The sequence below is a fragment of the Pristiophorus japonicus genome, chromosome 4 (assembly GCF_044704955.1).
Source record: "Pristiophorus japonicus isolate sPriJap1 chromosome 4, sPriJap1.hap1, whole genome shotgun sequence".
Classification (NCBI taxonomy): Eukaryota; Metazoa; Chordata; class Chondrichthyes; family Pristiophoridae; genus Pristiophorus; species Pristiophorus japonicus.
The window spans coordinates 315,218,558-315,239,181 of NC_091980.1; the positions used below are offsets into that span (position 1 = coordinate 315,218,558).

General features: G+C 49.8%; 1 protein-coding gene across 7 annotated transcripts in view; it reads right to left on the reverse strand.

Moving 5' to 3' along the window:
* LOC139263517 (autophagy-related protein 2 homolog B-like) overlaps positions 1-20,624 on the reverse strand; it is a 135,902-nt gene that overhangs the window by 53,277 nt on the left and 62,001 nt on the right. For all 7 annotated transcript variants that reach the window (XR_011593159.1, XM_070879726.1, XM_070879725.1 and 4 more), the window contains 7 exons: positions 20,404-20,512; positions 18,584-18,776; positions 16,960-17,102; positions 12,827-12,987; positions 3,237-3,409; positions 1,981-2,131; positions 386-573 (listed from right to left, as the gene is read on the reverse strand). Coding sequence is in view for 6 of the 7 variants with exons in the window: in XM_070879726.1 (XP_070735827.1) it covers positions 386-573; positions 1,981-2,131; positions 3,237-3,409; positions 12,827-12,987; positions 16,960-17,102; positions 18,584-18,776; positions 20,404-20,512 (1,118 nt within the window). In the remaining variant the exon portion in view is untranslated. The remainder of the gene's footprint in view (positions 1-385; positions 574-1,980; positions 2,132-3,236; positions 3,410-12,826; positions 12,988-16,959; positions 17,103-18,583; positions 18,777-20,403; positions 20,513-20,624) is intronic.

Consider the following 20,624-nt stretch of genomic DNA (forward strand, 5'->3'; position numbering starts at 1 on the left):
ACTGGGACTGGTTTGTAATGACACTCTGGTAAAACATTATTTTTCAATTTTATACAAAGAGCAAAATATACCTGGTAAGGCATTTCAGCCAGGTACCTGACAGGCACAGAATCCCATCACCATCGCCAAACCAAGGTTTAAAGAAACCCTCATAGGGAGAGTTCCTGCTTGTCAAATAGGGACGCACCCAATCTACCCAATCCCATAGACTAGGCCCCCCCCACCCCCACGCGAGGGTACAGCACACCTGTGTAGAAGCCTGCGGAGCTTCCCACGGCTCACCTACAAAGGCACTGGAACGTCAAAGGAACAAGAAGGTGTCATGTCCCCAAAATGGAAGGGAGCGACACTTATTGGGCACCAGAAAAGATTTGGTGGAAGTTACCTTCATGTTGCTCTCACTCTTGTTGTGGTGGACTTTTACTGCGATGGAGAGCATGTTTGGGCTCTCCGTGCCAACTCCCAGTGAAGCAGCAGCCTGCTTGGTCAAAGCACCCTCCTCAGACTGGTAGATGGTACGCCAAGAATTGCTGGGGAGTTTCACATCGCCGGGGGCACACAACTCCACAACTCCTGCAAAGGACAAGACAGGCTGAGAAAACCAGAGCTCGACTTTGTGTTCTAACGATACCATAATAGTCAGCGTGCACCGGTAACTTTTCAGCTTGGTTACGAGTCCCTTCATTTACATACAGGCTTATCGCGTCGGAATATCTCAAAGCATTTCTGTCGTGAACTGATTTAAATGCTGACGAACACTAGCCATTCTGAGCTAGAAATGTCCAGCACAGTGCCACAAGATACTGAGCAGTTGGTCTACTTTGTGGTGGTGTTGGTTGAGGGAGAAATGTTACACTAGACACCAGGAGAGTTCCCTGCTTTTCTTTGAATAATGACGTCGGATCTTGCAACACTTTTGGCTCAGTCACTACGTGCACCACTCAAGTGGTTCTCAATCATCCACACCAGGGGTTTCCAGGATTGATCCCTGGACTGTGACAAGTTAACCAGGATTGTGGGGTGGAGGGTATCTGGGCTATCCCATTAAGAATGGCCACTTGAGCAAGGTAGTAGAGTGCTGTTACTCCCAAACCCAGTGAGAGTCAGCACCTTCAGGAGAGGAGGGGAATCTTTACCCCAGTGAGAGTCAGCACCTTCAGGGGAGGGGGGACCTGTATCCCAGTGAGAGTCAGCACCTTCAGGGGAGGGGGGACCTGTATCCCAGTGAGAGTCAGCACCTTCAGGGGAGGGGGGGACCTGTACCCCAGTGAGAGTCAGCACCTTCAGGGGAGGAGGGGAATCTTTACCCCAGTGAGAGTCAGCACCTTCAGGGGAGGGGGGGACCTGTACCCCAGTGAGAGTCAGCACCTTCAGGGGAGGGGACCTGTACCCCAGTGAGAGTCAGCACCTTCAGGGGAGGAGGGACCTGTACCCCAGTGAGAGTCAGCGCCTTCAGGGGAGGGGGGGGACCTGTACCCCAGTGAGAGTCAGCACCTTCAGGGGAGGGGGGACCTGTACCCCAGTGAGAGTCAGCACCTTCAGGGGAGGGGACCTGTACCCCAGTGAGAGTCAGCGCCTTCAAGGGAAGGGGGACCTGTACCCCAGTGAGAGTCAGCACCTTCAGGGGAGGGGACCTGTACCCCAGTGAGAGTCAGCACCTTCAGGGGAGGGGGGGACCTGTACCCCAGTGAGAGTCAGCGCCTTCAAGGGAAGGGGGACCTGTACCCCAGTGAGAGTCAGCACCTTCAGGGGAGGAGAATGTAATTGGATGGGATGAATTGCCCTGTACTTAGAGGCACAGAGATAAAGCATCCTGGAGCAGCAACATATCGCTGCACACAGTAGGAGGACATGAGTTTAAGTCTCCAACACACAGCAAGTTCTTGAAACAAGAAAATACGTTCAAAAAACGTTGCTCTGAGCAGGTGTTTGTCGAAAATACAATCGTTCAGCATATTTACAGCTTAACCGCCTCCGTACCTTGGTGACAAAGGAAGACTTTGTTGGTCTGGAGACAGAAATAATGCTGGTCGCGGCAGCCCTGATATTTCCCCACAGTGAACAAGCTTCCATTTTCAATCTCCAACCAGAATTCTTCATGCTTCCCGGCTAACAGCGTGCCGTCTTCACTCTGCAAAAGAACATTGTGTTCAGAGTCAATTGTATCTCCATTCTCATCGCCCTGAGAAGGTGCTGGTGGACCTGAACATAACATAAGAAATAGGAGCAGGAGTAGGCCATACGGCCCCTCGAGCCTGCTCCGCCATTCAATAAGATCATGGCTGATCCGATCATGGACTCAGCTCCACTTCCCATAACCCCTTATCCCCTTATCGTTTAAGAAACTGTCTATCTCGGTCTTAAATTTATTCAATGTCCCAGCTTCCACAGCTCTCTGAGGCAGCGAATTCCACAGATTTACAACCCTCAGAAAAAATTTCTCCTCATCTCAGTTTTAAATGGGTGGCCTCTTATTCTAAGATCATGCCCTCTAATTCTAGTCTCCCCCATCAGTGGAAACATCCTCTCTGCATCCACCTCGTCAAGCCCCCTCATAATCTTATACGTTTCGATAAGATCACCTCTCATTCTTCTGAATTCCACTGAGTAGAGGCCCAACCTACACAACCTTCTTCATGAACCGTGGGTGGTGGCTGTATAATACAATCTCGTGGCTTGCTAGTCCACCTCTGAGTGCAGTTAAGTGTCAATTACATTGGGGTAGGAGCAATGTTAACTAATTTTATTTGGTGCTGCACGGCCCCTGTAGGGAGCAGTGCGAACCATTAAAAATTCTGTGCATGAAGGTTTTTTGTATTGAATAGTCGGTTCCTTGGAGCACAGCTTTCAGGGAACATTGGGTGGGACTGGAGACATATAGGTCCAGACCGGATAAGGTCAGCAAGTTTGCTTCATTGAAGGACATTAGTGAACCAGTTGGGTTTTACATCAATCCAACAGCTTCATGGGCATTTTACCGACACCAGCTTTTTATTTCCAGGTTTGAAATTTATCTGAATTCAAACTCTCAAATTGCCCATGGTGGGATATGAACTCACGATCAGTGGATTACTAATCCAGTAAAGCATCCACAACTCTACCGTACCCATCGTGAAGCACCTTACTCACACTGGAAGTAACCGTCACACTCACGCACAGATACACTCATTTTTCCGCATAGACTCTCAGTATAAGCAGGTGCCAGCATAACCCCACAATGCTCCAATCCAGCTCACCTTGGCATCAGTGTGTACGGTCACAAGCCCATGAGACACACTGAGAAGGATCGACAGGAAGCTCTGGCAATTCTTGTTCTGTTGCTCGACCTTCTTCCTGCGCCGTGACCGGTGGGCCGGGTCAATGGCGGAGTGGAACTGCATCGTCTCCTCGTCAGAACCGCTCTCGTCATCTGCGGGAACACAAGGTGGGAAGCGCAAGTCAGGCGATCGCAGGGGCACATCACCCGGTTGAACACTAAGGCTCTCCCCGCGAATGGTAGGAAGCCGAAAAGTTTGTTAATAGTCAATCAAATAAAGGCATGGCAGGGAAGTTCAGTCCTGCGGAATGCGAATCCTGTGCTCCGTGGGAATTCCAGGACGCTTCCCGTGTCCTGGACATCCACAGATGCAGGAGGTACAGTCAGCTGGAGGAGCTCAAGCTCTGGGTTTCGGAGCTGGAGCAACAGCTGGCGTCACTGCTGAGAGCTACATGGATAGCGTATTTCAGGAGATGGTCACCCCGCAGGTAAGGAGTGAGCAGGCAGAGAGGGAATGGGTGACCGACAGACAGAAGAGGAGGCCCAGGCAGGAGTCGTGAGTGCATCTCGCTCTCCAACCAGTATTCTGTTCTGAGTACCGGTGGAGGCGATGGTTCCTCTCGGGAGTACGGTCAGAGCCAAGTCCATAGCACCACAGGTGGCTCAGCTGTACGGGGGTGGGGTGGGGTGGGGGGGGGGGAAGGAAGATGGGGAAAGTAATAGTGGTAGGGGATTTGATAGTTAGGGGAGCAGGCAGGCGTTTCTGCGGCCGCAGACGTGACTCCAGGATGGTATGTTGCCTCCCTGGTGCCATGGTTAAGGATGACACTGAATGGCAGCAGAACATTCTGAGGGGGGAGGGTGAACAGCCAGAGGTCGTGGTCCACATCGGTACTAATAACATCGGCAGAAAGAGGGATGAGGTCCTGCAGGCAGACTTTAGGGAGATAGGAAAGAGATTAAAAAGCAGGACCTCAAAAGGTAGTAATCTCCAGATTACTCCCGGTGCCATGCGCGAGTGAATGTAGAAATAGGAGGATAGAGCAGATAAAGGCGTGAGTGGAGAGATGGTGCAGGAGGGGGGGCTTTAGATTCCTGAGGCATTGGGGCCAGTTCTGGGGGAGGTGGGACCTGTACAAGCCGGACAGATTGCACCTCAACAGAGTCGGGACCAATATCCTCGCGGTGTAGAAGGGGGGGGGGGGGGGGTTTGCTGGTGCTGTTGGGAAGGATTTAAACTAAGTTGGCAGGGGGTTGCACACTAGGATGTAACATTAGAATGGAGCAACAAACAGCCCAAGGATTGGAAGAGACGGATAGTGTCATGTATCTTACATTATTATATATAACTGTATCCTAACATGCTATACATGACTGTAATAAGATATGACCTGTAACCAGCAGCATACCTTACCACCAGGGGTGCACTTGCAAGAGACAGGTATATAAGGACAGGTCTCAGACAAGTGCAGCATTCCAGAGCTGTGAAATAAAGGTGCAGGTCCAGAGTGACCTTGACTTCACTACATGCCTCGTGTGAATCTGTACTGAGGGGACAGGACTTTACAGTGGCGACGGGTTACGGGATTACAGAATCCACAGAATGGCGAACAACGGATCAGATGAAAAGTACAATGCGGGAGACAATTGGGAGGACTTTATAGAAAGGCTCCAGCAAAGCTTTGTAACCAAAGACTGATTAGGCGACGATAAGGCAGACAAGAGAAGAGCCCAAAACATACTCTTTAATGAAGGATCTGTTGGCACCCAAGAAACCAGCAAGCAAGTCGTTTGAAGAATTGAGCACACTGATAAGAGACCACCTGAAGCCAGCGAGCAGCCTACACATGGCCAGACACAGGGTTCTACAACTACAGACGCTGTGTGGGCCAGAGCATACCCGACTTCGTGCGGAACTTCAGAGGTTGGCTAGTTTTTGTGAGTTCTCCGATGAACTGAGGAGAGAAATGCTGAGAGACTTTTTCATTGAAGGAATAGGCCACGCAGGCATATTCCAAAAGCTCATAGAGACCAAGAACCTGACCTTAGAGGCAGCAGCACTGGTTGCACAGACATTCTTGGTAGGGGAAGAAGAAACGAGGTTGATTTACAATGCAGGTACAAAAACTAACGAAATATTGGATCAAGAAGTTCACAGCACTAAACAAGCTGCTACCCCCAGACACAGATAAAACCAGGAGAACAGGCTCTCGACAGCAGGCAGAAGCCATCAAGGGCCACAGGAACGGCCGTTCACACCTCATCAACCCACAATGCGAGCAATCAACTACAAACTGAGAGAAGCTCAAGAGAGATCAGCCAGACACAGCTCATTCTTTGGGAACACTTTAAACAATAGAACAGGTCTGTGCTGGAGGTGTGGGGGTGGGCACTCGTCAAGGGGATGTCGATTTCAGCAGGCTGTTTGCAGAAATTGTGAATATACAGGGCATTTGGCCCGCATGTGCAAAAAAAGGGCAGCTCGGCTCGTATACGAATCGGATGGGTCGGAAAGCGGACCAGAAGATGGTGGGGACAGTACCCGGGACACCGGTGTACAGCGGGTCAACACGATCAATGGTCGCTGCTCCTACAACAGGACGCCTCCTATAATGATTGAGGGTCCTACTCAACGGGATATCTGTCAATATGGAGCTGGATACGGGAGCGAGTCAATCTCTCATGGGCGCTTAACAATTTGAACAACTGTGGCCGCATAAAAGAGACAGACCAAAACTCACAAGGGTCGACACCACACTAAGGACCTATACCAAAAAAATCGTACCAGTCCTCGGCAGCGCCATGCTCTCTGTCACACAAAGTGACAGTGAACCGACTTCCCCTGTGGATTGTATCCGGAGACCCCCCAGCGAAGCTGGCTGGCAAAACTAAACTGGAAATGGGATGATGTCCATGCCATGTCATTAGAGGAACGGACCTCCTGCTCAACAGTTATAAAGCGATTTGAACATCTCTTTCAGCCAGGTGTGGGCACTTTCAAAGGGGCCAAAGTCAAAATCTACAACACACAGGATGCTAGACCGGTCCATCACAAGGCCAGAGCTATACCCTATGTGATGAGGGAAAAGATCGAACACGAACTAGACAGGCTTCTGCGGGAAGGCATTATATCACCTGTGGAATTTAGCGACTGGGCAAGTCCCATCGTCCCAGTCATGAAGCCTGATGGATCCGTACGAATCTGTGGGGACTACAAATCTACCATAAACAGAGTCTCCCTACAGGACCAGTACCCGCTGCCCAGAGCGGAGGACTTATTTGCCACATTGGCTGGAGGTAAACTTTTCTCAAAATTAGACCTCACATCTGCGTATATGACGGAAGAATTGACCGAGGAATCCAAGCTACTCACCACCATCAACACACATCGAGGCCTTTTCATGTACAATCGATGCCCATTCGGCATCAGGTCGGCAGCTGCCATATTCCAGCGCAACATGGAGAGTCTGCTCAAGTCCATCCCGGGGACGGTTGTATTTCAAGACGACATACTTATCACGGGCAGGGACACCGACTCCCATCTCCGTAATTTGGAGGAAGTACTAAAGCGGTTGGATCGGGTAGGCCTACGAGTCAAGAAATCCAAGTGCCTGTTTCTCGCACCCGAGGTTGGATTTTTGGGCAGAAGGATTGCCGCTGATGGAATCCGCCCAACAGAGTCCAAAACAGAAGCAATTCGCCTGGCACCCAGGCCCCGGAATGTCTCAGAACTGCGCGCCTTTCTCGGGCTACTCAATTACTTTGGGAACTTTATGCAGAACTTAAGCACGCTGCTGGAGCCTCTCCACGTGCTACTCAGGAAGGGGTGCGATTGGTTTTGGGGGGACGCCCAGGAACACGCCTTCAATAAGGCACGCAACCTTCTGTGTTCCAACAGTGTTTTGACTTTCTTTGACCCAGGTAAAAAGCTAGTTCTCACATGCAATGCGTCAGCGAATGGGGTCAGGTGCGTTTTGCAACATGTCAATAGTGCGGGCAAATTACAACCCATAGCTTATGCCTCCAGGTCACTTTCGCGGGCGGAGCGCGGGTACGGAATGGTAGAGAAGAAAGCGCTCGTGTGCGTGTACGGTGTCAAAAAGATGCACCAATACCTTTTCGGGGCCAAGTTTGCGTTAGAAACCGACCACAAGCCCCTCGCGTCCCTCCTATCCAAGAGCAAGGCAATAAACGCCAATGCCTCGGCGCGAATTCAAGTGTGGGCACTCATGCTGACGTCCTACGACTACACAATAAGGCACAGACCAGGCAGAGACAACTGTGCCGACGCGCTCAACAGGCTACCCCTGACGACCACGGAAGGGTCTGACGAACAGGACTGTGAGATAGTCATGGCAATCAATGCCTTTGAGTCCACAGGTTCGCCAATGACGGCTCGCCAAATCAGCGCCTGGACGGCCAGCGACCCCACGTTATCCTCAGTAAAAAGATGTGTCCTAACCAGTGACTGGACAGAGGCTCGCGATGCCTGCCCCGAGGAATTAAAACCCTTTCACAGGCGCATGCATGAACTATCACTACAAGCAGACTGCCTGATGTGGGGCAGCTGAGTAGTCATGTCTCTGTGAGGCAGAGTGGCATTTGTCCAGGAGCTCCACCGCGAGCACCCAGGGATCGTTCTCATGAAGGCCATAGCCAGATCCCACGTCTGGTGGCCTGGTATTGACGCGGATTGGAGCTCTGCGTCCGAAGGTGCACCATTTGTGCCCAACTCAGCAATGCCCCCAGGGAGGCTCCACTGAGCCCCTGGCCCTGGCCTACCAAACCGTGGTCGCGGGTGCACGTAGACTATACGGGCCCATTCATGGGCAAAATGTTCCTCGTAGTTGTAGATGCATTTTCAAAGTGGATCGAATGCACTATTTTAAACTCGAGCACAACCTCCACCACTGTGGAGAGCCTCGCAACCATGTTTGCAATGCACGGAATCCCTGACATATTGGTCAGTGACAATGGTCCGTGCTTCACCAGCGCAGAATTCCAAGACTTTATAATTGACCACGGCATAAATCACGTCAAGACGGCACCGTTCAAACCGGCCGCCAACGGCCAGGCGGAGAGAGCAGTGCAAATCATTAAACAAGGCATGCTTAAAATCCAAGGTCCCACGCTGCAGGGTCGCCTGTCGCGACTGCTGCTGGCATGCAGATCTCGTCCGCATTCATTGACTGGGATCCCCCCCGCGCAACTGTTGATGAAAAGGACTTTAAAAACAAGGCTCTCATTAATCCTCCCAGACATGCACGAAATCGTTGAGGCAAAGCGCCGTAAGCTGACTGAGTGCCATGACAGAAATTTGAGGGGGAGATGGAATGAGATAGGGGACAAAGTGTTTGTACTAAACTATGGCAGGGGTCCCAAATGGCTTGCAGGGACAGTAACAGGCAAGGAAGGAAACAGGCTACTGGTAGTACAAATGGACAATGGCAAAACCTGCCGGAGGCATGTAGACCAAGTCAAAAGCAGATTTACCAACACTGCGGAACCAGAGGCAGACTACAATGTGGAACTCGCACCACACCTGGTGGACAGACAGAGGAAACAACCTGAGGAAAGGGCAATCCCAAAAGACAGCCCAAGCGAGTCAACAACAATCACACCAATCGAAACAGACAGCCCAGGCGAGATACCAGCAACCACACCCAAAGAAAAACAGACACCAAGGCAAACAACTGAACCACAACTCAGACGCTCCACGCGAGAGCGTAGACCACCTGAGAGACTGAACCTATAAAGACAATAAGACCTTGGGGGAGGGTGATGTCATGTATCTTACACTATTATATATACTGTAACCTAACATGCTATAGATGACTGTAATAAGATATGACCTGTAACCACCAGCATACCTTACCACCAGGGGTGCACTTGCAAGAGACAGGTATATAAGGACAGGTCTCAGGCAAGTGCAGCATTCCAGAGCTGTGAAATAAAGGTGCAGGTCCAGAGTGACCTTGACTTCACGACATGCCTCGTGTGAATCTGTACTGAGGGGACAGGACTTTACAGATAGCACTAAAGTAAGAAATAGTGCGGTATTAGGTGGGGTCAGACAAAGCGAGAAGACAGGATGGTCTAAGATAGGTTTACAGTGTATTTATGTGAACACACGAAGCATAGTAAATAAAGTTGGTGAGCTACAGGCACAAATAGCCCCATGGGAATATGATGTTGTGACACTGACGGAGACCTGGCTCAAAAAAGGGCAGGATTGAGTATTAAATATTCCTGGAAATAGGGTGTTCATGAAAGATAGGAGGTGGTGTGGCAGTATGGGTCAGGAGAATGTTATAGCGCTGGAGATTGAAAGGATGTCCTGGAGGGTATGTTTCCTGGGGTGGACATTTAATGAGGCGTTGAGGCCGAATTTTGCATTTGGGGCGCTAGCGGAGCGGTGAACGATGACTGACGTCACGAAACTAGAGGGTGGGGCGGTAAGGTTTTGTGCCGCCGCAAACCATGAGCCGAATTTGCCGGCCAGGCGGTAAAAGCTGGATGCCCGCGGTAATGCCGAGAAACACCCTTTACCGCCCCTCCGGGCGCTAACAGCGGCACAAGCGAACCAAAATCCCAGCCCATAGAGAGTAAGATGATGCAGAAACAGAGCGCGTATGACCGATGTCAGGTCAAGAATACATCCGAGAATCGCGCTAAATATCGAAAGTTCAGAGGAGAAGTGAAAAAGAAAATAAGAGGGGAAGTGGGCAGGCTTTTAGAAACAATAATCAGGGACAAAATTAACAGTGTGCATTAAGTAAGGAAAGCCAGCACGGATTTGTTAAAAGGCAAATCATGTTTAACCAACTTGATTTGAGTTTTTTGATGAGGTAACAGAGAGGGTTGATAAGGGCAATGTGGTTGATGTGGTGTACATGGATTTCCAAAAGGTGTTTGATAAAGTGCCACATAAAAGACTTGCAGCAAATTTGAAGCCCATGGAATAAAAGGGACAGGGGCATGGATACGGAATTGGCTCAGTGACAGGAAACAGAGAGCAGTGGTGAACGGTTGTTTTTCGGACTGGAGGAAGGTGTTCCCCAGGGCTCGGTACTGCTTTTCTTGATATATATTAATAACTTGGATGTGGGTGTACAAAGCACAATTTCAAAATTTGCAGATGACACAAAATTTGAGAGTCTCGTGAACAGTGAGGAGAGTGATAGACTTCAGGAAGACAGACAGGCTGGTGGAATGGGCGGACACGTGGCAACTGAAATTTAACGCAGAAAAGTGGGAAGTGATACATTTTGGGAGAAAAAATGAGGAGAGGAATTATAAACCAAAGGGTACAATCGTAAAGGGGGTGCAGGAGCAGAGAGACCCAGGGTTATGAACCTGTATAAAACACTGGTTCGGCCTTAACTGGAGTATTGTGTCCAATTCTGGGCACCACACTTTAGGAATGATGTGAAGGCCTTAGAGAGGGTGCAGAGAGATTTACGAGAAGGGTTCCAGGGATGAGGGACTTCAGTGACGTGGATAGACTGGAGAAGCTGGGGTTGTTCTCCTTGGAACAGAGAAAATCGAGAGGAGATTTGATAGAAGTGTTCAAAATCATGAGGGGTCTGTCTGGACAGAGTAGATAGAGAGAAAATGTTCCCATTGGCGGAAGGGTCGAGAACAGAGGACACAGATTTAAGGTGATTGGCAGAAGAACCAAGGGTGACATAAGAAAAAACATTTTTATGCAGCGAGTGGTTAGGATCTGGAATGCACGGCCTGAGAGGGTGGTGGAGGCAGACTCAATCACGGCTTTCAAAAAGGGAGTTGGATAAGTACCTGAAAGAAAACATTGCAGGGCTACGGGGAAAGGGTGGGAGCGCGGGACTGGCTGAGGTGCTCTTGCAGAGAGCCAGCATGGGATCGATGGGCTGAATGGCCTTCCGTGCTGTAACCGTTCTGTGATTCTATGAAACACACTCAGGCAGCATTTGAAACAGCAGAAGTGGTCAGAAGTGGGGATGTTCGCTGATGACTGCACAGTGTTCAGTGCCATTCGCAACTCTTCAGATAATGAAGCAGTCTAGTCCGGCATGTAGCAAGACCTGGACGACAATCAGGCTTAGGCTGATAAGTGGCAAGTAACATTCACAGCACACAAGTCCCAGACAATGACTATCTCCAACAAGCGAGTCTAACCACCGCCCCATGACATTCAACGGCATTACCATCGCTGAATCCCCCACCATTCAACATTACCAGAAACTTAACTGGACCAGCCACATAAATACTGTGGCTACAAGAGCGGGTCAGAGGCTGGGTATTCTGCGGCGAGTGTCTCACCTCTTGACTCCCCAAAGCCTTTCCACCATCTACAAGGCACAAGTCAGGAGTGTGATGGAATACTCCCCACTTGCCTGGATGAGTGCAGCTCCAACAACACTCAAGAAGCTCGACACTATCCAGGTCAAAGCAGCCGCTTGATTGGCCCCCCATTCACCACCTTCAACATTCACTCCCTCCACCACCGGCTGCAGTGTGCACCATCTACAAGATGCACTGCAGCAACTCGCCAAGGCTTCTTAGACAGCATCTCCGAAACCCACGACCTCTACCGCCTAGAGGGACAAGGGCAGCAGGCGCATGGGAACACCACCACCTCCACGGTCCCCTCCCAGTCACACACCATCCTGACTGGGAAATATATCGGCCGTTCCTTCATCGTCGCTGGGTCACAATCCTGGAACTCCCTCCCTAACAGCACTGTGGGAGCACCTTCACCACACGGGCTGCAGCGGTTCAAGGCGGCGGCTCACCACCACCTTCTCAAGGGGCAATTAGGGATGGGCAATAAATGCCGGCCTTGCCAGCGATGCCCACACTTCATGGATGAATAAAATAAAAGGTTGATGCATTGGACGGAAGCCAAAACCATGAACTGGTCTTTCTGTTTCTCACAGTCACTCGCCATTGTAGTTCCAGGATTCTCACACTCGACCGACCACGGTCACTCACTTCTTGCCCTCTCAGCACACTGCCTACTACATTAGGATACTTATTATAATCATAGAATCTTAAAGCACAAAATGAGGCTGTTCGGCCCATCGTGCCTGTGCCGGCTCTTTCAAAGAGCTATCCAATTAGTCCCAGTCCCCGTAGCCCAGCAAATTTCGCCTTTTTAAGTATATATACAATGTGTCTTGAATCAGCTTCTACTGCCCTTTCAGGCAATTCCAGATCACAACAACTCGCTTCATTAAAAAATTCCCCTCAATTGCCCCCTGGAATTTTTACCAATCACCTTAAATCTGTGTCCTCTGGTTACTGACCTTCCTGCCACTGGAAACAGTTTCTCCTACCTACTCCACCAAAACCTTCATGATTTTCAAAGTCTCTTTTAAATCACCCCTTAACCAACTCTACTCTGAGGGGAACAATCCCAGCTTCTTGTTGTGACAGTGTAACGGGGCATTTTCCAATGACACTCATTGTGTGGGATTTGGAGATATGAAGGAACACTCTGCCCCTACCCTTCCCACGGCCTACAACTAATGCTGCGAGTTACATGGGCTCATTCACAATAGAAAGGAGAGCAGTGCAATACTGTACCGTCCTGGAGGAGTGTCGATTTGAGTTGAGTAAGACTCTCTTTGCTGAATGCGTTGATTAACTGGCTGGCCACAGACAGTCCAACCCCATAGGTAATGTTCTCAACTGTCTCAACAGGAGACGGGGCAGCAGGTTCCCATAGCAACAAATCATTGTTTATTCTGTAATAAAGGTAATAAAGAGCACATATACAAATTATTTATTGAGAAAGACAGAACTTGAATCATTACAGCGCCTTATCACATCCTCAGGACATTTCAAAGCACTTCACAACCAATGAATTATTTCTTAAGTGTAGGCAGATGCAGTAGCTCATTTGTGCATAGTACCATCTTGCATACGAGATGATTTTTGGTTGTGTGGTTTGAGAGTAAAACATTACCCCAGACTCCAGGAGAACTCCATGCTCTCCAGCAGAGTGCCAGGGGATCTTTACCATCCACCTGAACACAGATGGTATATCAGTTTAACATCTCATCCAAAGGACGGCACCTCTGTCAGCGCAACACTCCCTTATACTGCACTGAAGTCTCAACCCAGATTGTGGGCTCAAGTCTCTGGAGTTATGCTGGAACCCAGAACCATCTGACTTGGAGGCAATGAAAGAAAAATAGAAAAGGCAACAAAGCATCATCATCATCATCATAGGCAGTCCCTCGAAATCGAGGAAGACTTGTTTCCACTCTAACACGAGTTCTCAGGTGGCTGTACAGTCCAATACGGAAATTACAATCTGTCACAGGTGAGACAGACAATCGTTGAAGGAAAGGGTGGGTGGGGAGACTGGTTTGCCGCACGTTCCTTCCGCTTTCTGCGCTTGATTTCCGCATGCTCTTGGCAACGAGACTCGAGGTGCTCAGCGACCTCCCGGATGCTCTTCCTCCACAAGTCCATTGGCGGTCTTAGGCCAGGAACACCCAGGTGTCGGTGGGGATGTTGCACTTTATCAAGGAGGCTTTGAGGGTGTTCTTGAAGCATTTCCTCTGCCCACCTGGGGCTCATTTGCCGTGTCGGAGCTCCGAGCAGAGCGCTTGCTTTGGGAGTCTCATGTCGGGCATGTGGACAATGTGGCCCACTCAATGGAGCTGGTCGGTGCTTCGATGCTGGGGATGTTGGCCTGATCGAGAACACTGATGTTGGTGCATCTATCCTCCCAGTGGATTTGTAGGATCTTGCGGAGGCAGCGCTGGTGGTACTTCTCCAGAGCTTTGAGGTGTATGCTGTCCATGTCTCTGAGCCATTTGGAGGGTGGGTATCACTACTGCTCTGTAGACCATAAGCTTGGTGTCAGATTTGAGGTCCTGTTCTTCAAACACTCTCTTCCTCAGGCGACCGAAGGCTGCACTGGTACACTGAACCTCGTCGTCGATGTCTGCCCTTGTTGATAGTAGGCTCCCGAGGTATGGAAAGTGGTCCATGTTATCCAAGGCCGCACCGTGGATTCTGAAGACCGGGGGGATGGGCAGTGTTGTGTGGCGGGGTCAGGTTGGTGGAGGACCTTTGTCTTACGGATGTTTAGTGTAAGGCCCATGCTTTCGTACGCCTCGGTGAAGGCATTGACAATGGCTTGGAGTTCGGCCTCGGAGTGTGTGCAGACGCAAGCGTCGTCTGCATACTGTAGTTCGATGACAGAGGATGGGGCGACCTTGGATGTAGCCTAGAGGCAGTGAAGGTTGAACAGGTTCCCCTTGGTTCTAGTTTAGTTCCACTACAGCGGGGAGCATGTTGAGTGAAATGAAGCATTGCAGCAAGGAGGATTGAGAAGAGCGTTAGTGCGATGACACAGCCCTGCTTGACCCCGGTCCAGATGTGGATTGGGTCAGTGGTGAATCTGTTGGTCAGGATCGCGGCTTGCATGTCATCGTGGAGCAGGCGGAGGATGGTGACAAACTTTTGGGGGCAGCCGAAACGGAGGAGGATGCTCCATAGTCCCTCACAGTTGACAGTGTCGAAGGCCTTTGTGAGGTCAAAGAAGGCCATGTACAAGGGTTGGTGCTGTTCCCTGCATTTCTCTTGTAGTTGTTACGCGGTGAAGATCATGTCCGTTGTACCCCGTAGTGGACGGAATCCGCATTTGCGACTTTGGGAGGAGCTCTTCAGTCACAGGGAGAAGACAACTGAGGAGGATTCTTGCGATGACTTTCCCTCTGGCCAACAGCAGGGAGATTCCTCTGTAGTTACCGCTTTCGGACTTGTCCCCTTTTTTGATTATGGCATCTCTGAGATCTCCTGGCATGCTCTCCTCCTTCCAGGTAAGAGAGATGAGGTCATGCATTCGTGCCAATAGTGTTTCACCGCCATACTTTAGTGCCTCGACGGGGATTCCATCTGCTCCTGGTGCCTTGTTATTCTTGAGCTGACGGATGGCCTTTTCTACCTTGTGCAGGGCTGGGGTTTTGCTGAGATGGTGGCGGGTAGCATGCTGCGGGATGGAGTCCCCCGCCCGTTGGGTCTCACTTAGGGCGGCAATGTCAACGTCGAAGCATCCGAGTTCCCGGGCAACGATACCAGTGCAGCGTTCCCGTCTGTCGCTGTTGGGGATGTACATGAGGATTCAAACGTTCCAGGTCCTGAACTTCATTTTGAAGGGTGGAAGATGTCTGCACATGAGTTCCTTTAACGTGGGGTGGCCATTGCACATTGGCTACCGCAAGGGCTTAGCTGAGCAAGTTCTTGGTCCAGTGGCAAGGGGGTCCAAGACGACTGGAGACCAGGCTCTGTTGTATGGGCATAGATGTTGGGAAATCCGAGGTGTGGGGGGTGAGGGTGAGGCAATGCTTCACTCTCCCAATGATTAATCCCCGGCTGAGAGCAAACACTGGAGCCTGTTCACGTTTTTTTAGCTCCATCCCGCTCTTTATTTCTCGGTGGGTCGCAGGTGTCCGCCATCATTACACGCACCACGTGTCCGCCACCATTACACGCACCACGTGTCCGCCACCATTACACGCACCACGTGTCCGCCACCATTACACGCTCCACGTGTCTGCCGCGATTCCTCCAGCTGTCTTCGCCTCCGCAGTTGAGTGGGACTGGTGGCCGAAGGGAAGTCGAGGCGCCGATGGGGTCGGGTCGGTGAGTACTCGGTGGGATCCAAACCTGTGAGTTGGTCGGGAGCTCCCTAGACGCTGGCGGTGCCTGCGAGGTGTAGTTGGGCCGTCCACAGCCAGCGGGGGAGCGAAGTCTCGCCGATCACCGATGAAGATGAAAAGCAGGCATGGTTGGGGGATGGGCAGTGGATTCAGATAGCTACCCCTGCAGCATGGGTTTGTGCTTTAGGGGTAAAGAAATGCACCCACTATTAGGGACAGGGGAAATTTAAGCAGTGGGGGGGGGGGGGATTGGGGGAGAAAGGGTGTGGGATGGCAACGGATGGCCAGAGATATAGTTGTTCAGCAGAGGAGCTTCCGAGGGAGCAGCCTCCCCGGGGGCATCTTGGGACATCTAACAAAGCATATAGTTCATGCAGACAGCAACAACTGATCATGAAGTCATGGCATAAGATAAATAATGAAATCTAGTTTATAATAAAACTGAAAAAGAACAAAAACTAAAGTTCTGATGAAAGGTCACCGACCTGAAAGGTTAACTCTGTTTCTCTCTCCACACATGCTGTCTGACCTGCTGCGTATTCCCAGCGTACATATTACAAAGTGTTGGTTTTTAAGACCCATCATTAGCAAGAGTGTGAGGATATGGTAGTGCAGCATTTATGTTACTGGACCAGAGGCCCGGATTAATAATGCAGTTGGATGCGAGATTGGTAGTTTGACAATTTGAATTCAGTTTTTAAAATCTGGAAATTAAAATCCGGTCTTAGTAAAAGTGACCATGGATTCCGTTAAAAACCCGCCTGGTTCACTAATAGCCCTTTGGGGAAGGAAACCTTATGCAATCTCGGTTGCAGGTGACACCAACCCGATTGACTCTTAACTGGTTGAGCACTGTGGTCAGTCGTACCAGGGATGGGCAATCAATGCTGGCCTTGCCAGCGGTGCCCACATCTCCAGAACGAATAAATGTAAATCAACAAAGATGCTGTTCCCCGACACGGGAGACGCAAAGCTCAGAAGCAAATATAAAAACAAAACGCATAACTGCTGCATTTAGAGAGGGGGAGACTTTAGACTTACCTGTTATACACCTTCTCATAGAACGCCTTGTTTGGCAGTGTGAGGCTGACATTTGGTAACGTCAGTTCCAGGACGTAGTGCGAAGTGCTCATGGTTTTATCCTGGAATTGACCCATTTCGAGCGGATCCCCTGGCATCACCATCTGCAGAGAGCACAGAGATCCAGTGAGACAAACAGCATCATGGCCCAGTGGATCTTCACCAACTTTTCAGCTGCAGAATGCCCCAGCCTCAAGCGTGATGTTGGCAAGGTGCAACACCCAGTCGGTGAGAGTTTCACGAGTTTCTTCATGTTACAAGTCGACTTGTTTTTAAGGTAACACATGGTGTTAAAGTCAGCATTTCCACGCGGATCACAATTAAAGTATCACACAATAATTAAACATTCTAGGGGCTGCTGTAATCTCCATGTGCAACCTTAGCTGTCCTGTAACCCTCCAGTGACGATGCTATTTCAGCACCAAATTGCAAAGCTCAATTCGAAAGGTCACAGGGTAGCTAGTGTGTAAAATGGAAGAGTAATAAACTGGTGAAGCACAGGGCATTTCTTCTGAGACACATTTAAGGGCTTTTCTCTGTGACAAACCCGTGCTGTACCTGCCGTGGGAGTGTTTGATGGGACAGTGTAGAGGGAGCTTTACTCTGTATCTAACCCTCTGTACCTGCCCTGGGAGTGTTTGATGGGACAGTGTAGAGGGAGCTTTACTCTGTATCTAACCCCCTGTACCTGCCCTGAGAGTGTTTGATGGGACAGAGTAGAGCGAGCTTTACTCTGTATCTAACCCCCTGTACCTGCCCTGGGAGTGTTTGATGGGACAGTGTAGAGGGAGCTTTACTCTGTATCTAACCCGTGCTGTACCTGCCCTGGGAATGTTTGATGGGACAGTGTAGAGGGAGCTTTACTCTGTATCTAACCCCCTGTACCTGCCGTGGGAGTGTTTGATGGGACAGTGTAGAGGGAGCTTTACTCTGTATCTAACCCCCTGTACCTGCCCTGGGAGTGTTTGATGGGACAGTGTGTAGAGGGAGCTTTACTCTGTATCTAACCCGTGCTGTACCTGCTCTGGGAGTGTTTGATGGGTCAGTGTAGAGGGAACTTTACTCTGTATCTAACCCGTGCTGTACCTGCCCTGAGAGTGTTTGATGGGACAGTGTAGAGGGAGCTTTACTCTGTATCTAACCCATGCTGTACCTGCCCTAGGAGTGTTTGATGGGACAGAGTAGAGCGAGCTTTACTCTGTATCTAACCCATGCTGTACCTGCCCTGGGAGTGTTTGATGGGACAGTGTAGAGGGAGCTTTACTCTGTATCTAACCCCCTGTACCTGCCCTGGGAGTGTTTGATGGGACAGTGTAGAGAGAGCTTTACTCGGTATCTAACCTGCTCTGGAAGTGCTCAATACTGATTTGGGTGACTGAAATGTAAAATGGTCCATTCGTCAACATGATATTCTTCACCTTAATGAACAAAGAAACAAGTCTATAGTGACTCCCATTGGATCTATCTTGTGCCATAATAAACAGATCAGTGATGGTGAAGGACCGCAGGGTTTTTCTTACGGTTTGATACAAAGATTTACGTCTTAACAATGCCCCGAAATGTGCATAAGGAGTAATGGTCCCACCTCCTCGTTTTCATACATGACTCTTCGCGAGGAGAAAGGCGAAGGTTCCTGCTTTCCCAAATCACAGACGTCCTTCAGGGAATGACCTCCGCCCTCTGCATCCTCCAGTAAGTGACTCCCGGGCTCCTCGTCCTCCGTCGTTATCCGCTCCAAGATGGAATGCACGGCTGTTGGATTCACCTTCAACACAACCCTAGTGACAAACCCACACAGCATCAATACAGACACAACATACATCCTCACAATATCAACTGAGCATCGTGGAAACCACATGCCGACAGTAACACGCGAAGATACGCAGTGCCATAGGAGCAGCAGAGAATCAGTTGGGATCAGAGTGGCAAATCTTCAATGACTGGGAAGAAAATGGAGATGGCGAGGTTCCCCAACACTCTGGAGCAAGCTGTGCCACCCCACCCCCGCTATAAGGTCCCGATCTTAGCTGTCACAGGGTGCCGCGAGTTCAGCTGCCTGGGTCCTAAGCTCTGGAATTCCCTCCCTAATCATCTCCGCTATCTACCTCTCTCTCCTCCTTTAAGACGCTCCTTAAAGCCTACATCTTTGACCAAGCTTTTGGTCATTTGTCCGAATGTCTCCTTAAGGGAATTAAGGGTTACGGGGAGAGGGCGGGTAAGTGGAGCTGAGTCCACGGCCAGATCAGCCATGATCTTGTTGAATGGCGGAGCAGGCTCGAGGGGCTAGATGGCCTACTCCTGTTCCTAATTCTTATGTTCTTATGTGGTTCGTTGTCAAATTTTGTCTGATAACGCTCCGTGAAGCTCGTTGGGACATTTTTACTACACTAAAGATGCTATATAACTGTAACTTCTTGTTGTTATTGAAGCATTCGGCCTTGTCACCGCGGGAAATAAAAATCAAAAATAAATTTTAATAAATTTAGCTGGATATGCAGATGAAGTTAGATGAAGTAGGGTGGTAGGAGGCTCGTATGCAACATAAACACCGGCACAGACCGGTTGGGCTGAACGGCCTGTTTCTGTGCTGTACATTGTGTCATTCTGTGTAAAATTGATGAGCAGGATTCCCAGACCCTGAACTCTGTAGTGCTGTGCACAGGTCTGAACAACCAATTCTCTGAGGTCTGAGCAACGCAGTTCATGCACCTCCCTCTGCCCTCTCTCCTCCCACAACCTACTGCCAGCCCAGCACAGAAACACGCTCTCTGCTGCTTATTTTTCCATCCCAAGTAGTGTCCAGCTGTGCAAGCCTTGGCACAAGCTGCTTACCTCAGTTAATAATGGAAGGGAAGAAAGGGGAACAAATTGGGACAAAGAGCGGGGAAAGAATCTGTGCCATGTACTCCGAGGCTATCCCACCCCATAGGTTGTGAATTCAAATCCTGCTTTCAATCTTGGCCAGGATTCAAAGATTAAAACCCTATAGTATAAGGATTATAATTATATGAAATCACAGTCATTTTTTTAAAAAACAGTAACTAAAATACTTTGTTAAATCTTAAAAAGGTGTGTTCAAAATAAATTCTACACAATTTGTTTAAAGCTCAAAGCCTTTTCAGGAAGCTGAACAGATCTTAGTATATGAAGTCACATGGATGTATGGATTAGAAACGGGACTGAAATAATGACATTCGAGCTGCTGTACATAGCTTGAAGATGTTGTTTCCACTTGCTAAGTTGCACTATGGGTCGGTAGAGGTGTTTAATCACCATTCCCACGATAAAGAAAGAATGAATTTGCACCTTTCATGTACTCAGGGCGTCCCAAAGAATTTCACAGCCAGTGAAGTACTTTCGAAGTGTAGTCACTGCGGTGATGCAGGGAAACGTAGTGTTGCCTACCTTGGCCAATCAAACTTCCCGCTGTCGGAAGTGGACATGTCTCCATCAGCACCGTGTGCCACTTTAAAAAAGGTGAATGGCGGCGTCTCCAGGTCTTCCTGGAATTTACCTGAGGTAAAGAGAAGGCCATTAAGCAAAGTGTGCAGCGTTCAGAGCAACCCACCCTGTCCACAGCGCCGCTGTGTCATCACAACCAGCAGTCCGATCCCCTCGCCAATCTT